This window comes from Atractosteus spatula, chromosome 4 (assembly GCF_055471065.1).
Source record: "Atractosteus spatula isolate fAtrSpa1 chromosome 4, fAtrSpa1.hap1, whole genome shotgun sequence".
Taxonomy (NCBI): domain Eukaryota; kingdom Metazoa; phylum Chordata; class Actinopteri; order Semionotiformes; family Lepisosteidae; genus Atractosteus; species Atractosteus spatula.
This window is the reverse complement of record NC_142709.1, coordinates 30,028,819-30,053,409: the sequence shown is the minus strand read 5'-3', so window position 1 is coordinate 30,053,409 and position 24,591 is coordinate 30,028,819. Positions and strand designations below refer to the sequence as shown.

The following is a 24,591-nucleotide window of genomic DNA, read 5'->3' as shown; positions in this document are numbered from 1 at the left end:
AAAGATTATTCAATGTCTGCATTATTTTGAACATCAACTTGGATATTCAGCTGAAACATCTTAATAGCAGTAATTCAACAATATTAACAAAAATACATTAGTTCAATGTGGTAAACTTTCCACTGTTCATCATGTTGCCATTATTAAAGTTGCCTCAAACCTCAGCCATAGTAAATAGTGTCATAAGGTACCTGCAATTTAAAAAAATATTTGACTAGATATCCCAATTTGCAGCACTCGTCTGCAATAAGAAGCCCCTTTTCCAGATGGAATTACTCTTTTCACTGATTAAGATAAACAATCCAAGGAGCCACGCTGAGATCCTTCTTATTGATGCATGGTATAGAAAACCACTGCATTGGCAGTTACAAGGTATTATGATCAGTCTTTGTTGAAAGAGGGCTCAGCTAAACAACATGATAGTAACTGAGGATACACAAGGATCTGAGCAATATATTTCGTATTTAAAGTCAGTTCATCACAAAAGGCAATTCTGTAAATTTCACTCAATTTCATTTCACCAACAATCACCAACAAGGCACAAACAGCGTCTCAAGTAAAGTCAAACTGGACTTTAATGAACTGCTTTTGTATTTTTTAATGCCATTTTGATTATTTTCAATTGTAATGTCATTGCAGTAACTGCTAGCCTGGGTGATTAAGGCAAGACTCTACATTCCTGATAAACAGCTTGGTATTTAAAAAAACTAAAAGAGAGAAGAAATATCAGAGAATTATTGTATAGAACAGCTGACAAGAAAATTGGAAGGAAAGTGATTAAGTTAAACATAATCTGATGTTAACATCAACCAGTTTTACTTCACTAGCTCAGATCACTACTGAATTTACAATAAAACACCACAATCCACAGAAATCCATAGATGGAAAAAATGATGGCAAAATGCCATACGTTTTTAGCTCATCCAGTCCAAAAGTTAAAAATAAATGCAGGTTCAAAATTGTCAAGAAAATGCACATTTCAATGTTCTCCCAAATGCAACCACGAAGAATACCGCAACAAACAAAGCTCATTAAATGTGTTTTATTGCTTTCATTTCCCTAGACACGTAGTAGGAGGCATGATTTCCTTCAGGAATAAAACATTTACCAATTATCTTACAGGCCATGGTGATTAAAAACCTTATTTTGATATTCTTGACCTTTAAGAACATTTTAGACATTTAATCTTTATAGATTGATAATTTTCATATCTGAAAGCAAAGCCTGGGTTCTCAGAGGAACTCATACAAATGAAATTGTATTAGGAAATGTTTGTTTTTCAAAGCTTCAATCAACATTTCATAGATATATAAGATGCAGTCAATTCTTTATTAAACCACACAGATTTCTCCTAAATTTGATAATAGAAGCCTGGATACTAAAATTCTTCAGTGCCAGTGCAGATGAAGTTGTCCCTATAATGATCAAACACAATGGTGTTTCTCTCAGTGGCAGGGTAACAGTCTAAGCAGACAGTGATACCCACCTTGACTTATTAAAAGTACTATCCCAAAAGTGATAAAAACCTTTTTAACATATATATTGACATCATAAGGTATTGTGAACACCACCATTCATCAAGTCATACATACTTGAAACATTTAAAATTAACTTAAAAAAAACTTTGAAAAAGGTGCCTACAGTATTTTCTATATTTTGAGTTGCAGAAAATGGACAATTCTAGAAACCAGTTTTTCCACCAAAAGACTATTAAAATCACATTATATAAAGGCTGAAAGACACTAGCAGAGAAATAGGTAAAAATCAGTTTGGCACTCAAGTTGTAAAATTTAAAACTCAGCCTTTGTCCTTTCATTTAAAAAAATGTTTTGGAGTAGCAAATTCAGTTTTTTTTCCCCATATTCAACAAAAGCTTAGTTAAAAAATATTTCGATGAGCCCATGTTTTGATAGATTTATAAACACTTCAATGTGTAAAACTATCATGTCACCAGATGGTTCACAGATACTTTTTTGTAGAAATTTGTAGAAAGTTACATTAGAATGTAGATTAGAGCCTGGTAAATGTTCAGACTGCGAGCCCTTTTAATGTCGGCTCACGTGTACCTTTAAAGCACTATGAATTGTGCCACTGACCGACAGGCAGATGTGTTGGGAGCGTAAGATTTATGTTTACAATAAGAAGTGAAAAAATGGTTAAAAATGACGAAGAAGCAGGCTGGAATGAAATGTTATTGCGCTGGTCACGGCTGCTTCGCCAAGGAGATTCTAAGCTCAGCGATCGCTCTTGGGGCCGACGGTGTGTTCAGAAGCCCAGCAGAACCTAGGGGCCAGCTATGATCTCTAGCCCATCTTTGGATCAGTAAGGATGAGAATCTTTCCGGCTTAAAATCCGTGTGCGGCTGACCGAGGTTGTGGCACTTCGGATGACTTCCATCCACCTGGAAAAACCACAAGCCCCACACAGTTGTGATATGCAGCCCTGCAAACCAGTCTATATAATCACAGTGATCTTAAATGTTAGACTTGTATACTCTGGGGTTTTTTTTCTTTGTTTACTTTTATTGTACTTTTTTGTCTTTTTTTCCTTTTAATCATGATTCGGTTTGAAAAGGTGCTTTATAAATTAAAGTTGTTATTATTATAAGCTTTTTAGTCTTAACCCATGCATGCGGAAGCTTTCTAAAACTCCTCGAATAAAGCTTCTTTCTTCAGCAAAGCTGTTTTTGTAGGCTGTGGGTCTAAGCATGGTATCATTTGCTCATTAAATATATCTGACAGAGGAAACAACTCTGCTTGAGACTACACCCAGATATTTAATTAAGCTGTGCCGGAGTAGGGTAGGGTCATTGGGAATTGAGTAACAAAGCCATGCTCTCACACATTTTAATTTTATTCCCCTATTCAACCATCTTATTTAGTTGCTTACTTGGCACGTACCTTGCCAACGTTTTCTCCCCCATGAAATTTGTTGAATTATAAATCTGTTTTTCTAAATTCATATTTTTCATCAAAACCTGAATACTCTTACTGAACGCTTTGATGGATGAAAACATTTCAACTTGGAAAAAAAATCTGCAAAGTAAATTGAAATAATAAAATATATGATTCACTATGTGGTGAAAGCACATTTGCTTGCAATTACAACTGCAAGTCTTTTTGGTTAAGTCTCTATTATCTTTGCACAAATTGAAAGGGGGTGAATACCTAAGCAAGGCACTGTATTATCTGCATCCATTTATCTTCTGACCATTTCTTCTAATTCAGGGTCGTGAGGGAGCTGAAGCCTATCTTGGTAAACAATAGGAACAAGGCAGGATATACCCTGGATGGGACATCTCATTTTCAGGGTGCATTAGGAAGAAGAAAATTGGGCTACACGATAGTTAAATGAGTAAACAATATACAACATAACAACATCCTTTACTACTTTTGCAAATCACATCACAGGCACAATATTACATTCATCATATGTACTTATTGTACATGTTTTTCTATTTCATATGACAATTACAGAGCAGTTCTGGTGTCATACCTTTCAAAAGTGTACTCGCTCTCAGATCTGAAGTAGTACACGTGGGACTTGAAATGCAGTTTGAAGACGTAATCCTTGTGGATGTTTTCCGACTCTGAAGGAATGGTGACGGAATACCCAAGAAGGGGAAGGCTAGCCAGAGGATAATCATCCTGGAAAAAGAGCAACATTCCTTTGACTCACAGCTACCAACAATCAAAGCTGAAACTTGCTAAAATGTTGTGGCATTAATGCACTGGTGCTTCTCACTATCCAAGTACAGTGAGGATCATCACAAGAACACTGCAATCCTGTTGCGTTCCACACAAAAATGAAATCGAAAGGAGTTACTGTAAACCTGATTTCTTAGCCGAGTTAAAAACACTGCATGTCTAACACAGAATTGTGTTGACTGGAATTTCAAAGAGGTAGTTCATTGGCTAGTCCACTGAAGCTAACCTGGATTAAAGAAATGTGCTGTACTTTAAGTTCCTATCTATAATTCAACAAATTATATTGATCAAATATGTTGATAGTGAACATTTTTTTACCTTTGCTACTAAAAACACTTAACAAAAGTCTAGGGACTACAAGCCAAGATATCACAAATAAACACAAAAGAGAAATATGACAAACTTAGTACAATAAGTAGCTTGTTTTTATCTATATCCTCCCAACAGCTGCCATGTGTGGCATTTTAAATATTGGGAAAACTTGCAAACTTTATTAGGATCAACTGTTTTATAGACATACTTTACCAGACAAGAACTTTATACTTTATTCCACACAAGAACAATTTAGAGTTGCCAATTAACCCAGACAGTATGTCCTCAGAAGCTGGCAGCAGCACTGACCTCTACACCATCAGGGCTACAGTAATGTGTTACAGTTGAAGTTAATTACCAGAAGCAGCAACTTACTTCCTAGGACATGCACAGCTCATGGTACAGTGACTTACTATAAACTTGACTTTCATAAGCAAAATTCAATCTGATTTCCTGACACTTTCATATCTTGGAATCCCAGGAACACTCATAGAAAAAACTATGAGTCATCCAGAATGAAAAATTGCCCACTGATAATTACTGTATACAGGAAATACAGTTTTTTTATGGTGATATCACATTTAAATTTGTCACATTAACTCTAAACATAGCAGAAAATTGATACAAGGGCCAACACTTCACTTCAGATACAGTAATGAGGACATATGAGACACATGTGTTTGTTTTTAGGTGGTAAGAAGCTTACCTGATATGATTTATAGAAAAACAGACTGAAGTTCGTGAAAACAACCCACAGCTTCTGCCACCCATTGCTGTTCTTGAATTTCCTCAGCAGATTACCAGACAACTGATTCTAAATTAGGAGAAGAACAAAATAAAATCCACATGCTTGATTGAAAAAGCCACTTTGTAGTTTCTGTATTGCTCCCACTATTCCAGCTCTGAAAACTGGTGTTCTGTTAATACTCAAAATGAGTAAAAATACAGTTTATGCCAAAAGTTTAATAAAGAGAGAATACCTTGACTTGATTACACATCCCCTGTAAACATCCATTTCTGTACTGAAGAAAACCCACTACATTTAAAAGATATTCTGATCAATGTTCACTTCCAGAACAAAGCTTTGCCATAAAAAGCACAGTAAGAAACCTGCGATACCTCTGACATTGATATTTAAGAACTGAAGCAGGTAGAAAATCCTTTCTGGAAAGCCAGTGCTTTTCCAAAGAGACTTGATTTTATGTGATGTTTTAAACACAATTGTCTAAATACTGTCTGTCCTCCTACTTAATCTGTGGGATTAGATTGCAAAATGGCTTGCCAGGGTCAATGGTGGTCTGTAGAGATTGTTAACTCATGTCTGATAGAGTGCATGTTAAAAAATGTAGTTTAAAACAGTGTCGCTATCCAGTTTTTTCTGCTTATTCAGGCCGTTTTGCTTTTGACTTTGGTAATAAATACTACTACTAAAAAGCATTCTAATAGTTCAACTTGAACAGAAGAGAAGCCAGCATAATTTGTGTCGTGTAAATCATGCAACTGTCTATTTTAGATATCATCATATTTCTGCTAAAAATGATGATGTCTGTATACCCCTATATACAAATAAGAGAAATAGAGACTGTTGCTTTTGAAGGAACAAGATATGTTCCTGATTTTAGAAGAACCTCCTACACTGATAGGCTAAAAGAATTTCATCAATGACTCTGCTACTGCTGCAAAAGCAACAAACTCAAAGGCTTTCTTGGGCTAAGAATATTATATTTTAAGGATGTACTGTAACAGCTCACATTCACTTTCATTATTAATCAGTGTGCAAAAACTCATTTATTACATGCATTTGGGACTACAAGTACATCAATCATGGTGTACTTGTAGACTGATTCTGCTGAGCACTTGTAAATAACAAGGGATCCACCAGCATTGGACTCACTCAGAATCCATTGTTCTCAAAGAGAGTGGTCCCTCTCATCTACCACTCCTACAGCCAAATATTAGTTCTAACATGCTAGAGAAGTCTATAGCGTTCTCCACTTGTGATGTTTTAGAACATGTTTAAGCAACACTCAACAATTTTCAAACAAATCAGCACAACTGCAGGTCATGCGAGAACTGTGGTCTGATGCAGGCTTTTTCCATACAATGAGTCTTTGACACAATACGTACTCATTAGTGAGTATAGAGTCTCCTTTCAGCATAATTACAGGGAAAAGAAAAAAGAAAGCTCTGTTGATTCAATTTGAGTCCCAGTCTCCTTTGCCTAGGAGTTTTACCTCTATACTCCTGCAGGTATCATTAAAGGAGAGGCTGTGAATTCGGTACCAGCAGATAAGAGAAATGGCCACTGGCCTCTGGTCACTGCACAGGCCAGAGAAGAGAGTCTCTGAGGCACTGACTGGAGAAGGACCTTCTACCACAGGAACACAGACAGACAGGACACAGGGAAACAGAAGGGGACAGAGACACAGACTCAATAGGTAAACCACACACAGGCAGCAGCTGCAGATTAAACAGAGGTGCCAACAACCATTCCAGACAAGAAGCTGTGGAAGAGACAGTAAAACCAGAACACAAGGCATTGTCAAATAGCAACACCAGGCTAGACCAGTTCTTTTTAAAGATATTGAACTTTGGAATGATATGACTGCAAAATACATCATCACTCAACAGAATGTTTTCTTAAATCAATTAAATCCTATTTATTAGGTGTACAGATTTGTACATTCTGGATTGTGATATTTATGATTCTTTACAACTTCAAAGCATTCCCAGAGCTGGAGACAAAAATAAAGGTGTGTCTTGATGTTCTTGGTGTAAATTCCTCGTGCAAATAATTCATGAGACACTTCAGTCTTAAGTGAATTCAAAGCTTTTCATCATGAATAAAATATAACGCCTCCTTCACTTCAAACCCCACCAAGCTAAAAATGATCTTCTCTGCACAATACAGAAAATAACAAGAGATGTGAAGGGCATAAGGCAACCAAAAACACTAGTAAGTGCTAGTTCAAGATAGTCTTTTTCTGCACAATCTGTATTAGCTGAATTACACAGTCACTTGCATAATTCAATATCCTTAAAGGAAGGCAACTTGGGCTGAGCACATGAAAAGAAAACCCCACATTGACACAAACACACAGAGGCTCTGCTGTTGGCAGAGGTGAAGGAGAGCACAGGACGTGATCATGGGTGGCCACAGGTCTGATGGGAGCCGCTGACCGCCCTGAGGAAAGCAAAAGAAGTGAAAAGACCTACTCTGACAAAGCCAGTATCCTCAAGTTTAGGTGCTTATGAGCTAGGCTTGCAAAGTCTCAGTTCATACCAAACTACAGTACACCTTGCTTAATTCCAGTTTTCAAAAGGACACATCAAGATACTGCAGCAAAAATCTCCAGAAGCCTTGGACTTTACAAGGAACTGGATGATGAACATTCCACAGGCATAAGGAAGGAGTTTCAGAAGATTACAAAAAAACTGAGCACTGGTTTTCAAATACCTGGGCTATTAATTAGGCATTACCGATAAATTTGCAAAGCCGAACTGGTAAGCAAAGAGAAAAAACTAAAGGGTACTGTCCTAGTGAAATTCTCGGTTTCACCCGAGAGATGCACACAGAGAAGGAGCGAGAGAGGGCTGGCGCAGGGTACCTCCATGGCAATGCTAAAGTCGATCATTGAAACGCTGGTGTTTCTGTGCCAACAGACATGCACCGTGGTATTACCACGGCTGGGGGCCTGCCTCTCTAGGGAAGTACGGGAGGCACTAAGATCATCCTCCGATTCCTGGTCTAGAGCCGAGTCCTCCGGAGATTCTAAGGAATTCAGCAAAAGGAGCCGTTAATTGAAAGGCATTTCCCATTCTGAAATGTCAGCCATCAAACGACCAAACATGCAAAGTGAGACCCCATCATCTGAAAATGAGCACTCCTGAACAGTGGTGGTATACAGATTTTTTAAAGGCCTGCTGAAAAAAACATCCATCTCCTCCACTAGTCTCTGTGTTGGGATCTGTACCTGTTGACCACGGCCAAGCTTCTACACAGTCCCACCTTTGAATCTGTCCAGGCTGGCTCTACCCACTTGGTAGTGAACTGATACATTTGGTCTGGCTTCATCAGTTTAATGCAGTGAGGCTGTTTCAGGCAGTGAGACTTTCAATACTGTTTCACTGACTTCTTTGTGGGTTACATTTTGTCTGTCATTGTGTTGTTCTGTTGGGAGTGTGCTGTAAAACAAATTCCCCCAATGTGATAATAAAGAAATAAATTGAATTCATTCTTCAAAAGAGAAGTATTGGAATACTGGTCATCCATACAGGCTGTGGGACCTGAAGTGAGTGAGTTCAGAACATTCCAGCAAAAAATACCTTTTGACCTGGAGTGTCCGTGCGGTATAACTGCTTTTCCATTACTTTCTTATCAAAGGCAACATTCCCACATGGTATTGGTGATGTGGGCCTTTTAAATAATACAATAACAGCTAGTTTTTGGCATCATAATGTAAACCAGTCAATTGGTAATAGGTATATTAGTAATTTGTAATTTATTAAACCCTTTTAAGGACATCTGCTTTGGAAAGTAGGATCAATGGAGTTTGAAAAGGCACATTATTAACAGCAATTCATCAAGTGTCACTGAAACACAAGGATTTCATGTTAAAATAGGCTCACAAGCTGAATCAGAGACAACTGACTGTAAAGAAAGTGAATGACAGTTCTTGAGGTAATTTAAAATCATTTCATCTGAGTGAAACATGCAGCACATAAAGCAGTTGCACATTCAGCTGTGGAGACTTCTTCACACATCTGAGGCAGACTCCAAAGTTGAAACATTTCTATCCATTGCACTCTTTTTGTTCACTTTCTATTGTGGATTTAACCTCTATTTTTGTACTAAGAAAAGTTTTGTTTGCCTTCAGAACAGCCATTTTCCACTTCAACAACAATTTAATCAGCACACATACAGTACAGACATCCAGCATTCAAATAAAGGCAAGCCAATTGTCAATGAAACTACATAATATTTGATTAATTAGAAGAAACGTATATGTAAAGATTTTTGGGACAAAAAAACTAAACAACTGTATCCTGCTCCAGAATGAATTGGTAAAAGCAATGCAGCATCAGCTCAGAAAACAAACATCTGTATGACTAAATTGGTATATGATCAAACCAAGCAGGAACAAAAAATGGTGGGCATGTTGAAGCTTTCCAACACCTCATGTGGATGGGTAATAATTCACAGGAAAATGATACGCTTAAAAAATGAGTTTTGGAATAAACGGAATTAAGAGAGAAATTATGTCCCTCCACAAAACTTAAAAGCATATTTCCCAAGTAATCAGCCTTTCATCATAGAACCTATCTGCTTCATCCACTTACTGTTTTCTGGAGAACTTGTAGCCAGCAAGTCTGAGGATGGCCCATTGCATTTCTCTGCCAATTCAATGGCCATCTTGATGTCGTCTACCCACTTCTCCATTTCTGCTGCACAACTGCAGTGAACAAAAATGAATATTTAGTTCATTTAAAAAGTTTTCTAGGATTACCTTTTCTCTAAAAATGTCACCATGGCTCTTGGCACATCTGTGGACAATGCAATCAAGTCAAACGGTCCTACAAACTTGCAGAATTATGCAGGCTTCTCCAGATGACAATTCTGCTGAATAATGGACAACAGCAAGCATTCGCATACAGATTGCTAAGATTTTTGATTGACTTGCTTTTGACCCATAACTATTTCATTAGGTTATTTTCATGCACATACATACAGTAGCATCTTTCTATATATTCTCTAATCTATAAAGCATTATGATTCACTTCTGTGCTGTTGCTTTGTTGGGACTGTGATTGACACATGCTTTGTCCACCAAAAAAGCATCTGTACATATTATTGTTGCAATTGCACAAAAGCGCCCCCTCCTGACAATCCATTAGAAATGTTACAAACAACAGAGAGTCCATTCCGCCCACCTGTTTTGCAGACAATTCATACTGATAAGAAGGTTCCTACCTTGCTGCCACCACCACAGTCTGCCTCTGCCCAAAGAGACTGAAGGAGTGTGGCACACCCCATTCATCTTCGCTTTCTTGGATCTGCAGACAGACAAGAGTGGAAAGATGAGAGTTGTAACCACAAGAAAGGGGAGCTCAATCCTTTTTGTACATTTTAAAAAGATTTCTGCCTTTTGATTCTCAGTAATCAGTGAATATCATTGTCCAGTCCTAACTTTATTTCCCATTCTAAGCCAAGCAAATTAGAACAATTGAGCAACTCCTAAAGTTTATACTTGCCATGGGACATGTGATGTTACATCACGGTGAATCAGGACAAGGGCAAGGCAGGTAACACACTTAAGGAAACTTAAGAAAGGCTGCAAACAAGAGGGGGTTATTAAGGCTATCTAGCCCACGTGGCTGTAGCTAGTTGATTTGAAGATCTCATCCAGCATTTTCCTTAAAAAAGACAAGAGTATCGGCAGATACAATATGGCTGGGTACGTTGTTACACTCTCTGGTAAATCAATTAAGCCAAGATGCAAAGTGCACCATTAAATTTAGATGTTTCACTAAGAGTTTCCTCATAAAAGTGACATCCAAATTAGGTGAACATCCAACCACTTGCATATTCTCAGAGGGTTATGATGCCCCACGACATTGCAGGGCACACACACATTTGCTCACGCATACAGTAGGCCATTTAGAGACACTGATCATATTGTGTATGTCTTTGGATTGTCAAAGGAAACCAGGGCACCAGGAAAAAAAACACACAGACACTTAGAGAACAAGCAAACTCCTCACAAAAAGTACCACAATCCTTCACAGGACCCAAGAGCTGTGAGGTAGCAATGTTAAATGCCATGACACCATGCTGCCCACTAAAAAATGGAAAAAAAAGCTTTTAGTATGCTTAAATAATTGTAGGTCACTTAGCACTGCATACTATAACAGATACATCTAAAAACCTACTGTATATAATCTAAGGCAATATGGCACATTTAAGTCCAGCTTCATGGGCTTATCAATGTGGCTTGCATGTTCTTCCAGAGCACTTAAGGGTTTTTGCCTTATGTTTCCTCTCATTTCCCAAGGACATGTGGTTTCGGAAGGTTTTACTGATGATTTCAAATACTTTCCAGGTGGTGTTTTTGGAACGGGAGGAGGGGATAATTAACCGACAGAGAGCAAACGTGCACTGAGACAGCATGGTTCCGCAATCCTGTTGTTCTTAGCAAAAGTGGACTCTCTCATTCATTTCCTCTTCCCTCTCTGAAAGCCTGCTGGGTCATCCCTAACACAGCTTGGGAGCCTGACACAAGAACAATGATGATGGGCCACTTACTGTCATGCCATACAGTGGGAGCTGCCCATGGACCTTAAACTGGTTTGATGCTGTCATCCCTCTGCTTGTGTACAACAAAACATCATTGAACTGTCATCAGAGGGGAACAAAAAAGTAGAGTTATGCTTGATTCTTATTTGAGAAAAATGACCCTTGTAATATTTGTAAACTGAATGCTATATTTTGGCCTAGTTCTTGGATGTCTCCTGGGAGCAGTCACAAAAATGCATCTGAATTGTCAGAGGGCCTGAAGGATTTTTCTCAGTTTATGAACAGGCCTCCTTTGTGCAGAAACACAAGCTTTAAAGGAAATGTTTTGCTTAAATACCTTCACATAACTTGATATAGAATGTCTGTCCTACATACATCCGTGCGGTCATGGATAATATTTGTGGTTGTAATTCTCTGGATACATTCCAGTATAAGGACAAAGAAATGTCTTTCATATAGACTAACATGAGTTGCCATGTGCAAAACCAAGATGTGTCAAGATGTGATGCCAAATCACACTGTGAATTACTGATCTGCATTTTAACCATGTATTCCAGCTTTATATTCTTGTGGAACACACATGTCCATCAGCATTTCAGTTTTGTGTACAAAAGCACATTTCTGCTCTTTAAAATCTTAAGAAAGGCATTGATTAAAAGAAATGTGAACAAGTTTAATATGTTTATGGATCAGGAGCAACATTTTAAACGACTGCAAGATTGAATCTACATACAGGATCTACAACAGTAACTCCAAAATAAATCTTTAAACTGCTGTTGGTGCAGACATTCTGAAAGTGAAAGAAAAATGTTACCAAGAAAAACATTCGCTGCTGCAGGCCTTTTCCAGAAAGCTTGCTAAGACAGCCGAGTCGGATAAATTCCTGGAAAAATAAGACACTGGTTTTAAAATCAAAAGGAACAAGCCATTAAGCTTTGAATAGTAATGCTAAAGGTAATAAAAAATCTGCATTGTGCTTCCTGGATACATGAAATGAAACTTTGTAGGGAAAAAAAGAAACCCAAAATCTCTGTGTAAACCACAGGAGCAAACCTTTTAAACAACACTGGTATAATTCAATACGCGGCAAAAGTGATTTCCTCCAGCAAAATTCTCCTCCAGCTAATATTCTTTTCTGCAATCCGTTCATCATAGGTTGAAAAAACTAAACCAATCATTCATGGTTGGTGAGAAAAGATCACCCACCCGTCCTGGAATCACAAGATTATCGATGCCAATCAGATCCTTCTTCAGTTCAAGTAGCTTTTGAAAGTTCTCCATCTTTATCATGGTACCATGGAGCTGGCCAGCCATTTCCGAGATCTCTGCAAGAGCAGCTTATCGGGAAAAGAAAACACCACCGATCATTAATGCAGCTCATTTGGTCCCTTATGCTACAACAGTATGCAGAGTCCTTTTAGGTGTTTCATTTTTCATGTTATGTACCTTTAAACTTGTATTTGGTTGGTTCTGCATTCCAGTTAAAAACAATAAATGTAAGCTAATTACAAAACATGGCCTGAACTGCCTTTTCACCTTACACGTAGCCACTGAATATTTTGACACATCAGTCTCTCAAACAAAGTCTACAAATGGTGCTAATGACTAACTTGTTTCAGTTCTGCAGTTTACCAATAGATTTATCTATATTACAGCATAATTTTTAGGTCACTGTTGAACATCCATCCCCAGAAATATTCTTTTCAACAGAATAGAGGTCAATGTGATGTATAATTACAAGTACAACATTTTAAATTATTAAACATTCTATACCCAGAGATTAATATATATTCCTATAGGGCCATCTTATAAGTCAATCTTCCTATATGTCGTTTCACCCCCCATATGTCATCTAAGAACTGAGGAACTCAATGTAAAAATTCCCTGCACTTATGTTGTTTTTCAAGGACCCAAAAGCCAACGATATACGTGGTTCATGAATTATTTTCTTTCAGAAATGAAAATGCATTGTGGTACATTTGTGATGATAAAATCTATCATTAATAATTCTTCTTGTAGACAATACTGTTGCACATGACATGATTAGGAATCATTAGGCCCCAAGATTGAAGTCAAGTTCTTAGCACCATGCAATATAACGCTTATCCAACCAACGTGTCAAGGCTTGACTGCTATCTTTAAATGCATGAACAGCGTGTAGAGGGAAAAAAAACATATCCTGGAGCAACTCTGTTGGTTTGAGGAGACAACAATTCAAAAGAAGATGGTGAGACTATTTATATTTATTGTTTTTTGTGTGTTATAGGTACATTAAATGTATATTACCGTGTCTGAACTGTATCTCAAGAACATATCACAAGCTAATGACATTATTTCTTATGAATATGAATTCCTCTTTGTTAGGCATTTTGCTATTACATACAGTATGTCTGTATTATAGTAAATTGCATTATTCAGGAACATAACCTGGATTTGTAACGGGACTATCTGTACTGTATTTCTTTAGCTACAAATTTATGAAACAAATTTATCATCCCTAACCCGATACTATTTCCTTAATCCTGAACTCTCCTGATTTACATTGTTCTTAAAGGAAAAAAATCCCCTTTATGCATCATTTCACTAATAAGTGGCAACTTTCTGATCCCTAACCCTGGTGAATACCGGGGACTCCCTGTATTGGGATGTGCTAAAGAAGCAATATCAGCTACCTTTTAAAGAAAGGTAATGTACGCTGCTGTAAAGTGCAAAACAATCAGCACACATCAGGGAATCAGAAAACATTACCATCGCATATCTGTTCCATTTTAGGTTGCCTCTCTCCCGAAGGCCCTTATTCTTATGTAAGCCAACACCTGTTATGTTATGTGGTAGTATTTGTTCGTCTGTGTGACCCACTGAAATACACATCTGATCAAGAGCGATGGCTGGACTTAACTCTGGCTTACAAACGTACACGTATGCAGCTTTGAAATACATCCAAATAGGTAATAAATGGGAAACCGAGGACTCCACATTGTTACCTTCTTGCTCTGTAGTAAAAGTCCTACGGCTCTGTGCTATAAACTCTTTGAAATATAGGCTACTTCAAACTTGGCACAAAACGCTCAGCTGAAACATGCAGAGAACAGCAGTAGGGTTAAGCTAACAAAGCAGTTGACATGTTTGAAGGCACAAAGACATGGGTGGCAAGGGACATGCTCCATGAAGAAAGCCCACCGGGCCGCGCTCCCTACCTCTGGAGTCCCTGAAGTCCACGTGGGTTGGGGGGTAATGCTTGCAGAGGCGCTCCAGGATCTGCTTGTAGTGCATGAGGCGGTGCAGAGGCCGGAGGAAGAAGATGTTGAGGGGGAGGTAGCACACCTTCTGGAGCTCGAAGTCTCGGCACATAGCCTCCAGCTTCCGGGAGCTCCGGCAGGCTTTCTCCAGCTCCATCAGCACCTCCGAGTGCTTCTGCAACTGCGGGGTGAGTTGCTGTATGGGAACGTGACAAAGGCACTGAGTCCACAAGTATGGCCTGAGATACTAAGGCCTGGGACAAAAAGTAGCAGAACAAAATTTTTCCTGGCTGCGACACTTTCCCCTCTAAAACATCCATATAAAATCTCACCATTTGGTATGAACTCTCTAGTGCAGCTCTAACAATGAAGTATCAGTATTACAACATTGATATGCTTGGGCTTGATTTTTAAAGTGAGACGGGTCAACAGCAGCAGTCCAAAAGCCATTAAAGGCTACTCTAGGAGGAATAAAAAGTGGTGTAAGGACAGGTACAGATGGGAAGGTTTGTACTGCAGTTGCTTATTTTGTGGTATTTTATTATTCGGACTATATGAAAGAATGTTTGTCTCAGCTAACCATGTTTTGCATAAAGGAAATTAACCAGTAAGGAAGCATCTTCCCTCAAAAAAAAAAAAATCAATAGGCTAAGTGGATCACAAACAGTCCAAAACATAGGCTTAGATATACAGGGACTACGAATAAATAATTTTATTTGTATTAAGAAAGAGTGCATTTTGTGTGGGCAGTGTAAAATAAAAAAGGACAGACCACAGAAAATAAGGTGCCTAATCTGCAATTTAAAAAAGTGTAAGGATTTAGCAGGGATTTGTGAACAACAATGTAGTCTCCTGCTAAAGGGGCACAGGCTTCATTGGTTCTTTTTCAGAAAGAAGTACTAAATCATTTAATGTTGATTTCATAGTTCATTGTGAAAGGTAATACAGAGTAATCTCTGATTCAAACACCAAAAAACAGAAAACCCCTAACCCTCCAAGTGAAGAGGGTTATTATCATTATCCCTGACTCGTCATTGTCTCTCTAATGGCAGGTCAAGGCAGTGTAACAAAAGCAGGGAGGGATTGTGGAGTCTGAACTCTTGAGCACACCAGTTGTGAGTTCAAATTCCCAGGTGGAAAAACTGCTGATGTACCTTGTTTTACCCAAGCAAAACCAGCACTATAAACGGGTACCGTGTAAAAAAATTAAGAATTGCAAACTCTTGAAGTAGATTTGAAAAAAAAGATCAGCCAAAATAAGTTAAGAATGAGGAAATATATCCGATATTAAATCCAATGCAGCAGACAATGATCTCCACACAGCCCTGCTCTCTGGCTTAAGTGAACCACCTGGCAGGCAGTGACTGCTTTATCAGCAGGATCTCCGTTATGCAATAGTGTTTAATTAGTTTTTGCAATTAGGAAAAGGAGAAGTGACCGTTAAACACAAAATGCTAAAAATGAAAAAAATAAAACAACCCCACAGGACAAACTCAGGATGAAGCCTTTAAACTCAGCATGGAGGTAGAGGCTGTGGTGTTAGCTCATAATTAGTTCTTCTTGTGGCCTAGAGTGCCTCCTTTTCAGGCCATCTGCTTCTCCTCATGTCAGGATGAAGAGCTTGCCATGCAACTCAGAGCAAAACAACGCATTATCTCAGAGCACGCCTTTGATCTTCAGCTCCTTTTTTCCTTTTTAATTACCAGAGCACAATCATTTAAAGGGCATTTTAAATGCTTAAAAAACAGGAGAAAATAATGATCACCACACAGCAGATGAAAAATGAGAGGAAAGTAGCACAGGAAAAGCTGTTACTAGCTGTAACATAGGAAATATGCTATTCAAATTTACACAGCACCATGATTAGTGAAAGTGTTGCACTTTCCCCACAAAGAAAATGTCCTACTCAGAAAATCCAGCAAGATTACTTTTACACTTTGACAAACTAGCACAATTTATACAAACCCAAAAAAAGGAACCCATTTTTGTTTTACTTAATATCTGGTGGAAATTAAAACATTAAAAGTGCAAAAAGTATTTTTAAGCCAATTAAAATTGATGGGCACTTTGCATCCAGTGGTGCAGAAAAACAAGTTACACTGGTGTATGACATGACTGTCATGGTGAAGCACTCCAGACAGAAATGGTAATATATGTTTCATCTTCACAGCAGGAACTGGCTGTTGCTTAGAGCTCATTATTAAGCCGAGGTAAAAGCCTTCCAATTTGCCTACAGTCGTTTACAGGAGAAATTGTCAGGAAAGGACACAGCTACCACATTCCCACATGCATGAGAAAAGGAACAGCAGGAAGAGCATAAAATGTGATATCCCACCAGTCTTACCTTCAAACCCTGCATGTTCTTCAGCATCACATCGCCAATCCTTTGGTAATCTCCTTTGATGTGTGCATTTGAGCGGCCTTCCCTATTGCATATCAAAAGAGACTAATTACCCTTTTTGATTTTTACTTTCATAGAACCTACCTACAGTACCATGTAGGTAGGTAGGTAGGTTCTAAGGCAAAAGAAAGTAGGCAGGCAAAATCAGAATTGCAGTGGTTCCTGGGTGAATAAATGCATTCAGAAACCTACACTGTTACACATCCTCATCTGCCATTCCGCAAGAGTCCTGCAATTCATTAGCCAGCAGATGTCAGTGTTGGGCTGGTTTCACCTCCTGAACTATAGAAATGTTAGACTATACAGTAATTATCAAAGATTTCTTTTCATTTCCCCCTTTCTTTAAAGCAAAACTCACCACATAAAGACTAAGAAAATGAAAACCGTCTAAGAAAATGAGCGCCACAGATAATGTGCATTCATTTCTTCTCCCACTAATCCTAATTCATTAAGTTTCAAGGTAAATAACATCTTGATAAAACAAAGGTTGACTTTGGAATACCTCCGATTCATCCAGGTTTACCAAGGGAAAAAAAAACCCAACTCATAAAGAAAACAAATCATAGCAGAGGATTTTGTTAAATGGTATTTTTGTCTGTTAGACCCACTTATCATTGAGCTACAAGAGTGGCTTTTTATTCCATACATTATTTATATGGAATTATTATATTCTATTTATATTCCATATATTTTCTGGCACAACAGACACAGCATCTTCAGAGCTGTCATGTCAATCCACAGCCACTCCCACAATTTTAGCTACTACCAGTATTTTCAGTCCCTCTGGATATTATGTGCACTCTAGGATGCCAGTTCTCTCTTTAATGCAGAGATGAAACAGCCTACGTGAACTGAGAGAAACAGAGACTGAGGACTGAATGATTGCTATAGAGACCACTGCTCCACAGTCAAATAGGCCTAAGTACCATATCCAAATCATATGTAAAGTTACCAGGAGGCCTTATTAATACATATTTGTATTTTGCAGGCTATGTTGTGATGTTCCTATTTAAAAGGAGATTTGCCAATTCTACAAAAGGAAGTGTGGCATTCATATGTAATTCTAATAAATGTCATGTTGCTGAACCGGTTTTAATTTCCATATAAAATCTCTATTGTTCTACACTGCCAGAACAAAAATAAAATGCTTGGACTGAAGTCTTATAGTACTTAACTGAAAAATTTTTAAACAGTTACTGTCTTCCACACAGCCGAAGGACATGCTTAAAGTTTGACTACACTCCCTGGGCTAAGGATAATAAACAGTAAAAAAACATTAATCTCTCCCCCCAGATTAACTGAGTGTAAATCAGTAAATCAAAACGCTGTAAGAGATGTGTCTTACCACAGCGCAAGTCTCTGCTCAACTTCTTTCAGGAACCCAGCATGAAACTTGTAGAGGGGGTCAAAATTTGAGAAGATGATGTTCCTGAGAGAATCAGGCGTCGCCTCATCTTTTCCCACAGCATTCTGGAAGGACTGTGACGATGATAAAGAAACGCCACAGTTACAACCCATCAGTTAAAAATGGTGAACTTCTAAATGCCTAAAAATTTTACACCAAAGCATCTATCCATTCATTTTCTGTTTTATTCCAAAAAGATTTGCTAGGGAGCCAGAACCTATCATGGCAAACAACGGGCACAAGGAGAGATACACTCTGGATGGGACATCAGTCCATTACAGAGCAGACAGACACAAACACACACCAGAGTCAATTTTCTCAGAAGTCAATTAACCTACCAGTAGTCTTTAGACCATTGGAAGAAACTGGAGCATCCAGAGGAAACCCATACAAATATGGGGAGACCACACAAACTCCATACTGATAGCACCCCAGGAAATGCACACAAAACCTCAGTGCTGAGAGACAGTAATACCACCAGCAATACAGCCCCACACACATTTAGGCATGTTACATAAAAAAAATCTACAGGAAAAGTAAAAATCAGAAAACCCCAGGTTTATGGTTCAATAAACCTTGCAAACAAAGAGCACAAAATCAGAATTAAAAAACTAGAGAGTGCATAAAGGTCACATTAGTTATCCACTGTGGTGCTGGTGGCAGATTAGTGCATTTGTGAGAAATCAGTTACACAATTTTGCCATTCATAAAAATGAAAAAAAACCCACAAATCTAGCAGCAACATCAAAAAACATATGATAAGCAAGTGCTAACCCACGGTTCCTACAAATGGCAATTATGATCTATTTGAGTTTCAAAGCACTGAAAGAAACCATAGAGAAGAAACACCTGCCTATCACTGGGTGATTTAAAAGGATTTAAATTAAAAGCATCTGGAAGATGACAGGGGCACCAGAATGCGATTGTACTATTAATGTGTCCATTCAGTAAGCTACTAAAAAAAACTTGCAGAAATCTATATTCAATCCTCTATCCAATTGCTAGCTTATTATAGTATCGTGCTACATGATTCAAAGTCTATAAATTCTTTAACTAGACACATATCTGATCAATAGAGGAATCAATATCTAGATCACATACTGTAAGACTGTCCTTTAAAGACAAATTTGTGAAGCACTCATTAAGAACTGAAATCAGTACAAAATGAAATAGCCTGCAGTCGTCAGAAATGTTTTTTTTCATGTCAAGTGGGTGCATAAAAACCCCTCAGACAGGGGGGGCCTTCAGATGCAGATGACCACTGTTCATTTTAAGCAGGTTCTTGGAAAGGGATGAAGGCGGCTCTTCAAAAGACTCGCACTCAACAGGGATCAGGCATAGTAAAAATATGTTAAAAAAAGTGATTTCAAGAACTGCTTCCAACAAAAATATTTAGATTTTGTACAAACCCCTCTTGGCCTTTTTGAAATTTCCCAAGTGGTAGTGTTACGGAAATGTCTGCTAGAGAACCGAACCACTGGAACAGAACCAAACTGTTTCCAGTATCTCTTGGGTTCTGGTAGTTGCATTTCCATTTTTTCCATATTTTCGAAATGGGGAACCTGAATGAAACACATTTCATAGCTGCTACACATCTGAGGCTTTATTTGGTATCTGGTTAAGTGCTTTAAAGTTGTATATTCTAGAATAACACACATTTTTGGTTTTATAGATGAGTTTGGTAGTTAGGTACAGTATGTGCAATTTTTGCCTTTTGACTTTATGTCCTTTACTTGCTTGTGGTGGTCTGTGTCTTAATATTTATATTGCTTCCTTAATAGGAAGACAATTTATGCACAGCTTTCAAAGAATGCAGATATCTAAAAATCTGTTATTCATCATTTCAAAGCTAAACACTTTGCTCTTTGTGTAACTTTAATTTCCGTTTATGAGTCTCCATGGAATGTAAGACTGGCGACTTGTTGTAGGTTTTAGACTAAGACTAAACAGCAGCTGTGAGGAGCAGTGGTCAGGGCTCTGGACTCATAACTTCAAGGTTGTGGGTTCAAACCTGGGGAGAGATACTGTAGACGTACCCTTGAACTAGATACCTCACTCATACTGCTTCAGTAAAATTCCCAGCTGCAATAACTATGTAGAAATATATGTCTGGATAGAAGTGTCATCCAAATTCATAATAAAATGCTGTTGCTCCATGACCTGATCATTTTTTTTTTACTTAAAACGCAATAAGCACTGCAATTTTGTGAGCACCAGTGAAACAATCTGGGGAACTACATTATGCTCAGGTTTCACTCGGGAACATTTTCTCCTCTTGTGTGTTGTTGGAATCTGCCAAGCCTCCTGCTGATCCCCTAAGATGCTGCCTGGCTTTAGTGTTGCCAACATACTGATATGAGTGCTTATTGGTCCAGGACAAGGAGAGAAAATCAATATCAAATAAATCAAGGGTTTGTTCACTCTGTGTAGATTTAAGACAGAAGACAGTTTGCGAACCTGACCGCTCTCTTGCCTTTTTCCAAATGATGAGAGGGCAGAATCTTCAGTCCAGATAGGCTCCCCGCAGTCATTTAGAGTAAAATCTTTGCATCTTTATGAAATGGATATGGATAAAATGCTGACCTATTCCCTGCGTTATTAAAATGTAAATATTAAATGTGTAAAATGGATACTGTTACTAATCTCTTGTTGACCACAGCATTGGGGCAGCATTGCGTAGTAGTGGGTAAGAGACTGGTCTTACAGATGGCAGGTTGTGGGTTCAAGTCCCAAATCAGCTGTAGAAAAGGGAATCGGCATTTTTGGGGTGTAATCACTATGACGGACTAGTGTCTCTTCTGGGGGGGTGAGCTCAGGATGAGCTCTGGCCCAATGAGCTACTGTGGCTTAGATATGGAAATGCATAGGCCACAGAGAACGGTTGAGGTTTAAATATGTGACTAAAGTGTATAAAGAGGGCTTATTTTTAGAATTTATTTTATACCTTTAGTATAATGTCATAAAAAATAATTCCACCCTAAAAGTCCAGAGAAATGCATATGTAGAAATTATGTTCAGCAAATTATATGAAATTGTTTGACAAAACCATCTGAGCCCACTGATATTATTGTTGAAACTTAAAATCCTCTGGGCTACTACGGCTTAAATTTTATTGTGTTTTCCATGCGGTAACTAATGATGCCATCACCCCTAACAAGCAAAGTCTTCTGATCGTATGTTGTAAGGTTCCTAAATAAAAAATACATTTCACTTTTCACAACCTGTTCACAGTAATTCACTCCATCTGGTGGAACTTACCACGATAACAACCTCCAGGTCCTTCAAGTATGTTCTCTCAGTAGTCAGCAGCTCTTTGGCAATGAAGTAAGCTTTGTCTGTGGGAAACCTCTGGAAAAGCAGAAAAAGAAAATCACTCAATGGCCGTTCTTCTTAATACACACTATTAATGCTACCAGTGCTGTGCTAAGCAGTATAAGGTCCATAATTGAATAAAACCTGTAAAACATGCTGCTTAGATTATCCAAATAAATTAAGCTGCAATTGGAAGGAGAAACAAGTGAAGTTCACAATAAGTTAGAACAGAGGAAAGCAGGGTACTTGTGAAGGGTTTGTAGTCAGTCATTTCTGGCTGGACAAATTACAATACATCTTACGTTTCACTCACCGTCCCAAGCCACCCGAAACAAATTTGAAATATCTCGACTTATGTCTCAGTTTGCGTGATTGTTTTCATATCCCAAATTACTTCTGTAAAATACTCTGGTCTTGAATGCAATGCGAAGTGACATAAGAACATACAGTAAGAAGGATTACAAACAGGAGGAGGCCTTTCAAGCCCTCCAGCCTGTTTGGTTATTTAATTGATCCAAATAGTAGTTTGGTTGTTCACTGATCCAAGGATCTCACCCAGTCGTTTCTTGAAAGAAAACAGGACATGGGCTTAAAAAATATGGCTGGGTAGCTTGTTCCAGATTCCCACAACCCTTCGGGCAAAGAAGTGCCTCCTGTTCGATTTTAAATGCACTACCATGTAGTTTCAACTTGTGCCTTCTTGTTTGTGTTTCATGAAAATACTTGTGAGTGGAGTGAGCTGTGGTTACCATTCTGCACTCCAGACCTGAAGGCTGTAGGTTCTAATCCTTAGTGGGATACTCCCAAGCAAGTTTCTTCATTGAGAACACTGCAGTAGCTGCCCTGTTCTATAAATGAATGCGTTTCAGGTTGTCATTGCAAATGGGAATCTGCTCTTAATGGACTTTTCTGACAAAAAAAGAGATTGATAAATGAAATGTTAAGTATACTAGTTACCCCACTCTTCAAAAGCCATTCAAAAGTAAACCCCACCGCAGTATTTTCTAAAAGCAAGACAGGATATTAAACACAAACAAGGAAAAGCAGATCTAGACAACATTTATATTTTATATGAGGAAAGATGATTTGAGCCCAATCATCTCCACCAAACACTATTCTCTGACTCAGTGAACCACCTGGCAGGCAGTGAATATTTAAGCAGCAAGGATCTCCATCATGCAATATTGTTTAACTAGTTTATTTAATGAGCCCCACATAAAATAAAAATATTATATCAATCTGCATTTCCTTATTTGGGTTTATATCCCATGTTGCTTTTGGATGGGGATCACTATTCCAGGACTATTTGCAGGTTTACTGCCAGTGTTGTGTTTCAAAAAGCAAGGACCCCAAACCTTCCTCCTGACTTCGTCCTCATCATCGGTGCGCACACACCCTGCGTCATTGAGCAGGGGGCTGGTGAGGGGAGAGGGCTGCCTAGCGTCTGGGCTCAGACCAGGGGACAGGATTTGCTTCTTTGCCACCAGGCCTGCCTGGGAGTTCACAGAGTTCTCCGACAACCTGGGGCTACTCGTCGCAGAGCCTGAAAGAAATCAGAAAGAGGGTTGAAGGGTAGAAAATATAGGTACTTGGAGTGTTTTGCGCAGGTGTCACTTCAGCTTCTACACGGGACCTTCAGTTCAATAAAAGGACGTTGTAGAAACAAGTGGAGAATCAGTTTGATGCCAGCTATCCAGCGTTTAACTGATTATAAGCTGAAACCAACACTGCCAAAAACCCTAGATAAATCCCTATGCTAATCTTAAGGAACTCATCTCAAAGAACTACTTGATGCATTACTCGTTTTTTATTTCATATTCACTTTCGTTTTTAATTTTCCAGACTTTCAGTTTTGCTAGCAAACCATACACAATGTACTATTTGTGTTAGGTTCAATGAATAATAGCTGGTGAGGCTCACTATTTATATGCCTGCAATTGAAAACATCAAAAAAATGACTACAGTATATTGCTTGATGACATACTTGCCCATAACTGCTTTCTGTCCTCTGATTGCACTATAATGGCATGAATAAAACAGCAGTTAAGCTCAGATTACACCTCTATTCTAACTCTACAACAGAGAGTTACAAACTAATGAAAGAATGCCCATGACGACAACTAGGAAACTCTCAACTGCGTTCACCATACACACACACTACAAACACATGCATGCCCACACAGTACATGTATATATTATACCAGATTATATATATACATGCAACTAAACAGACTAATGTTCTAGCTAGCACGTTACAACAGGATGGATGGGGTTCCCTAGTGCCTACATGATCACAAGACATCATTTGGTGTCTAAAGAAGATACCAGAGTCCTGCTTCACAAACGTCAACTTTATTGACACTAGTGCACAACCTTATACAATGTTAAAAATTGTAAAAACCTTTCAAAAAGAAATATCAAAACAGCAGTAGAAGAAACCAGTGGGTTTTTTTTCAAAAAGGAATCCCAGCTGAAGACTACAAAATACAAAGTGTGAGAGAGAGATCGAGTGACACAAACAGCAGCACAGAAAAGCTCTGAGATTGTGCAGATACATTCTGGGGCCCAATGCAAAGGATGGGCCTATTGCTTAAGAGCAGAAAACAGTGTCATTGTGGTTAGGTGTTACAATGAACAAAGCCCTCATAAATCACTGTTTGCCAGAAAGTCCAGTTATTTTCCGTTTCTGTGCTTGTTGTGAAGGATGTGAAGGATCAAACAGTTAAAAATACAAAGAATTAAAGACATTGTGCTTTTTACTTCAAACAGTCATTGTGCCTAAGCTTTTCCAACACCTTGGCAGCAGAAACACAAACAGGAGGCTCATGGACAGTCTGTCTGTTTTGTTCTTGCCAATTTGTCTTGTTCAAGACCTAGATAAAGCAGCACATTCATCAGCAGGTGCCCTATTTCATGCAAAC

General features: G+C 38.4%; 1 protein-coding gene across 4 annotated transcripts in view; it reads right to left on the bottom strand.

Annotated features, from left to right (window-relative positions):
* Window positions 1-1,027: 1,027 nt before the first annotated feature.
* The window catches only part of farp1 (FERM, RhoGEF (ARHGEF) and pleckstrin domain protein 1 (chondrocyte-derived)), a 110,572-nt gene continuing 87,008 nt past the window's right edge, over window positions 1,028-24,591 (bottom strand). For 3 of the 4 annotated variants that reach the window (XM_088913685.1, XM_088913689.1, XM_088913686.1), the window contains exons 14-27: window positions 23,026-23,213; window positions 21,617-21,706; window positions 18,299-18,432; window positions 16,897-16,978; window positions 14,511-14,748; window positions 12,520-12,650; window positions 12,128-12,196; window positions 11,323-11,412; window positions 9,991-10,073; window positions 9,360-9,472; window positions 7,628-7,791; window positions 4,726-4,833; window positions 3,496-3,647; window positions 1,028-2,401 (exon numbers count right to left, since the gene is read on the bottom strand). In XM_088913685.1, the coding sequence (XP_088769811.1) occupies window positions 2,320-2,401; window positions 3,496-3,647; window positions 4,726-4,833; window positions 7,628-7,791; window positions 9,360-9,472; window positions 9,991-10,073; window positions 11,323-11,412; window positions 12,128-12,196; window positions 12,520-12,650; window positions 14,511-14,748; window positions 16,897-16,978; window positions 18,299-18,432; window positions 21,617-21,706; window positions 23,026-23,213 (1,724 nt within the window). In that variant the 3' untranslated portion in view covers window positions 1,028-2,319. The remainder of the gene's footprint in view (window positions 2,402-3,495; window positions 3,648-4,725; window positions 4,834-7,627; window positions 7,792-9,359; window positions 9,473-9,990; window positions 10,074-11,322; window positions 11,413-12,127; window positions 12,197-12,519; window positions 12,651-14,510; window positions 14,749-16,896; window positions 16,979-18,298; window positions 18,433-21,616; window positions 21,707-23,025; window positions 23,214-24,591) is intronic. The other variant, XM_088913688.1, reaches the window with a different exon arrangement.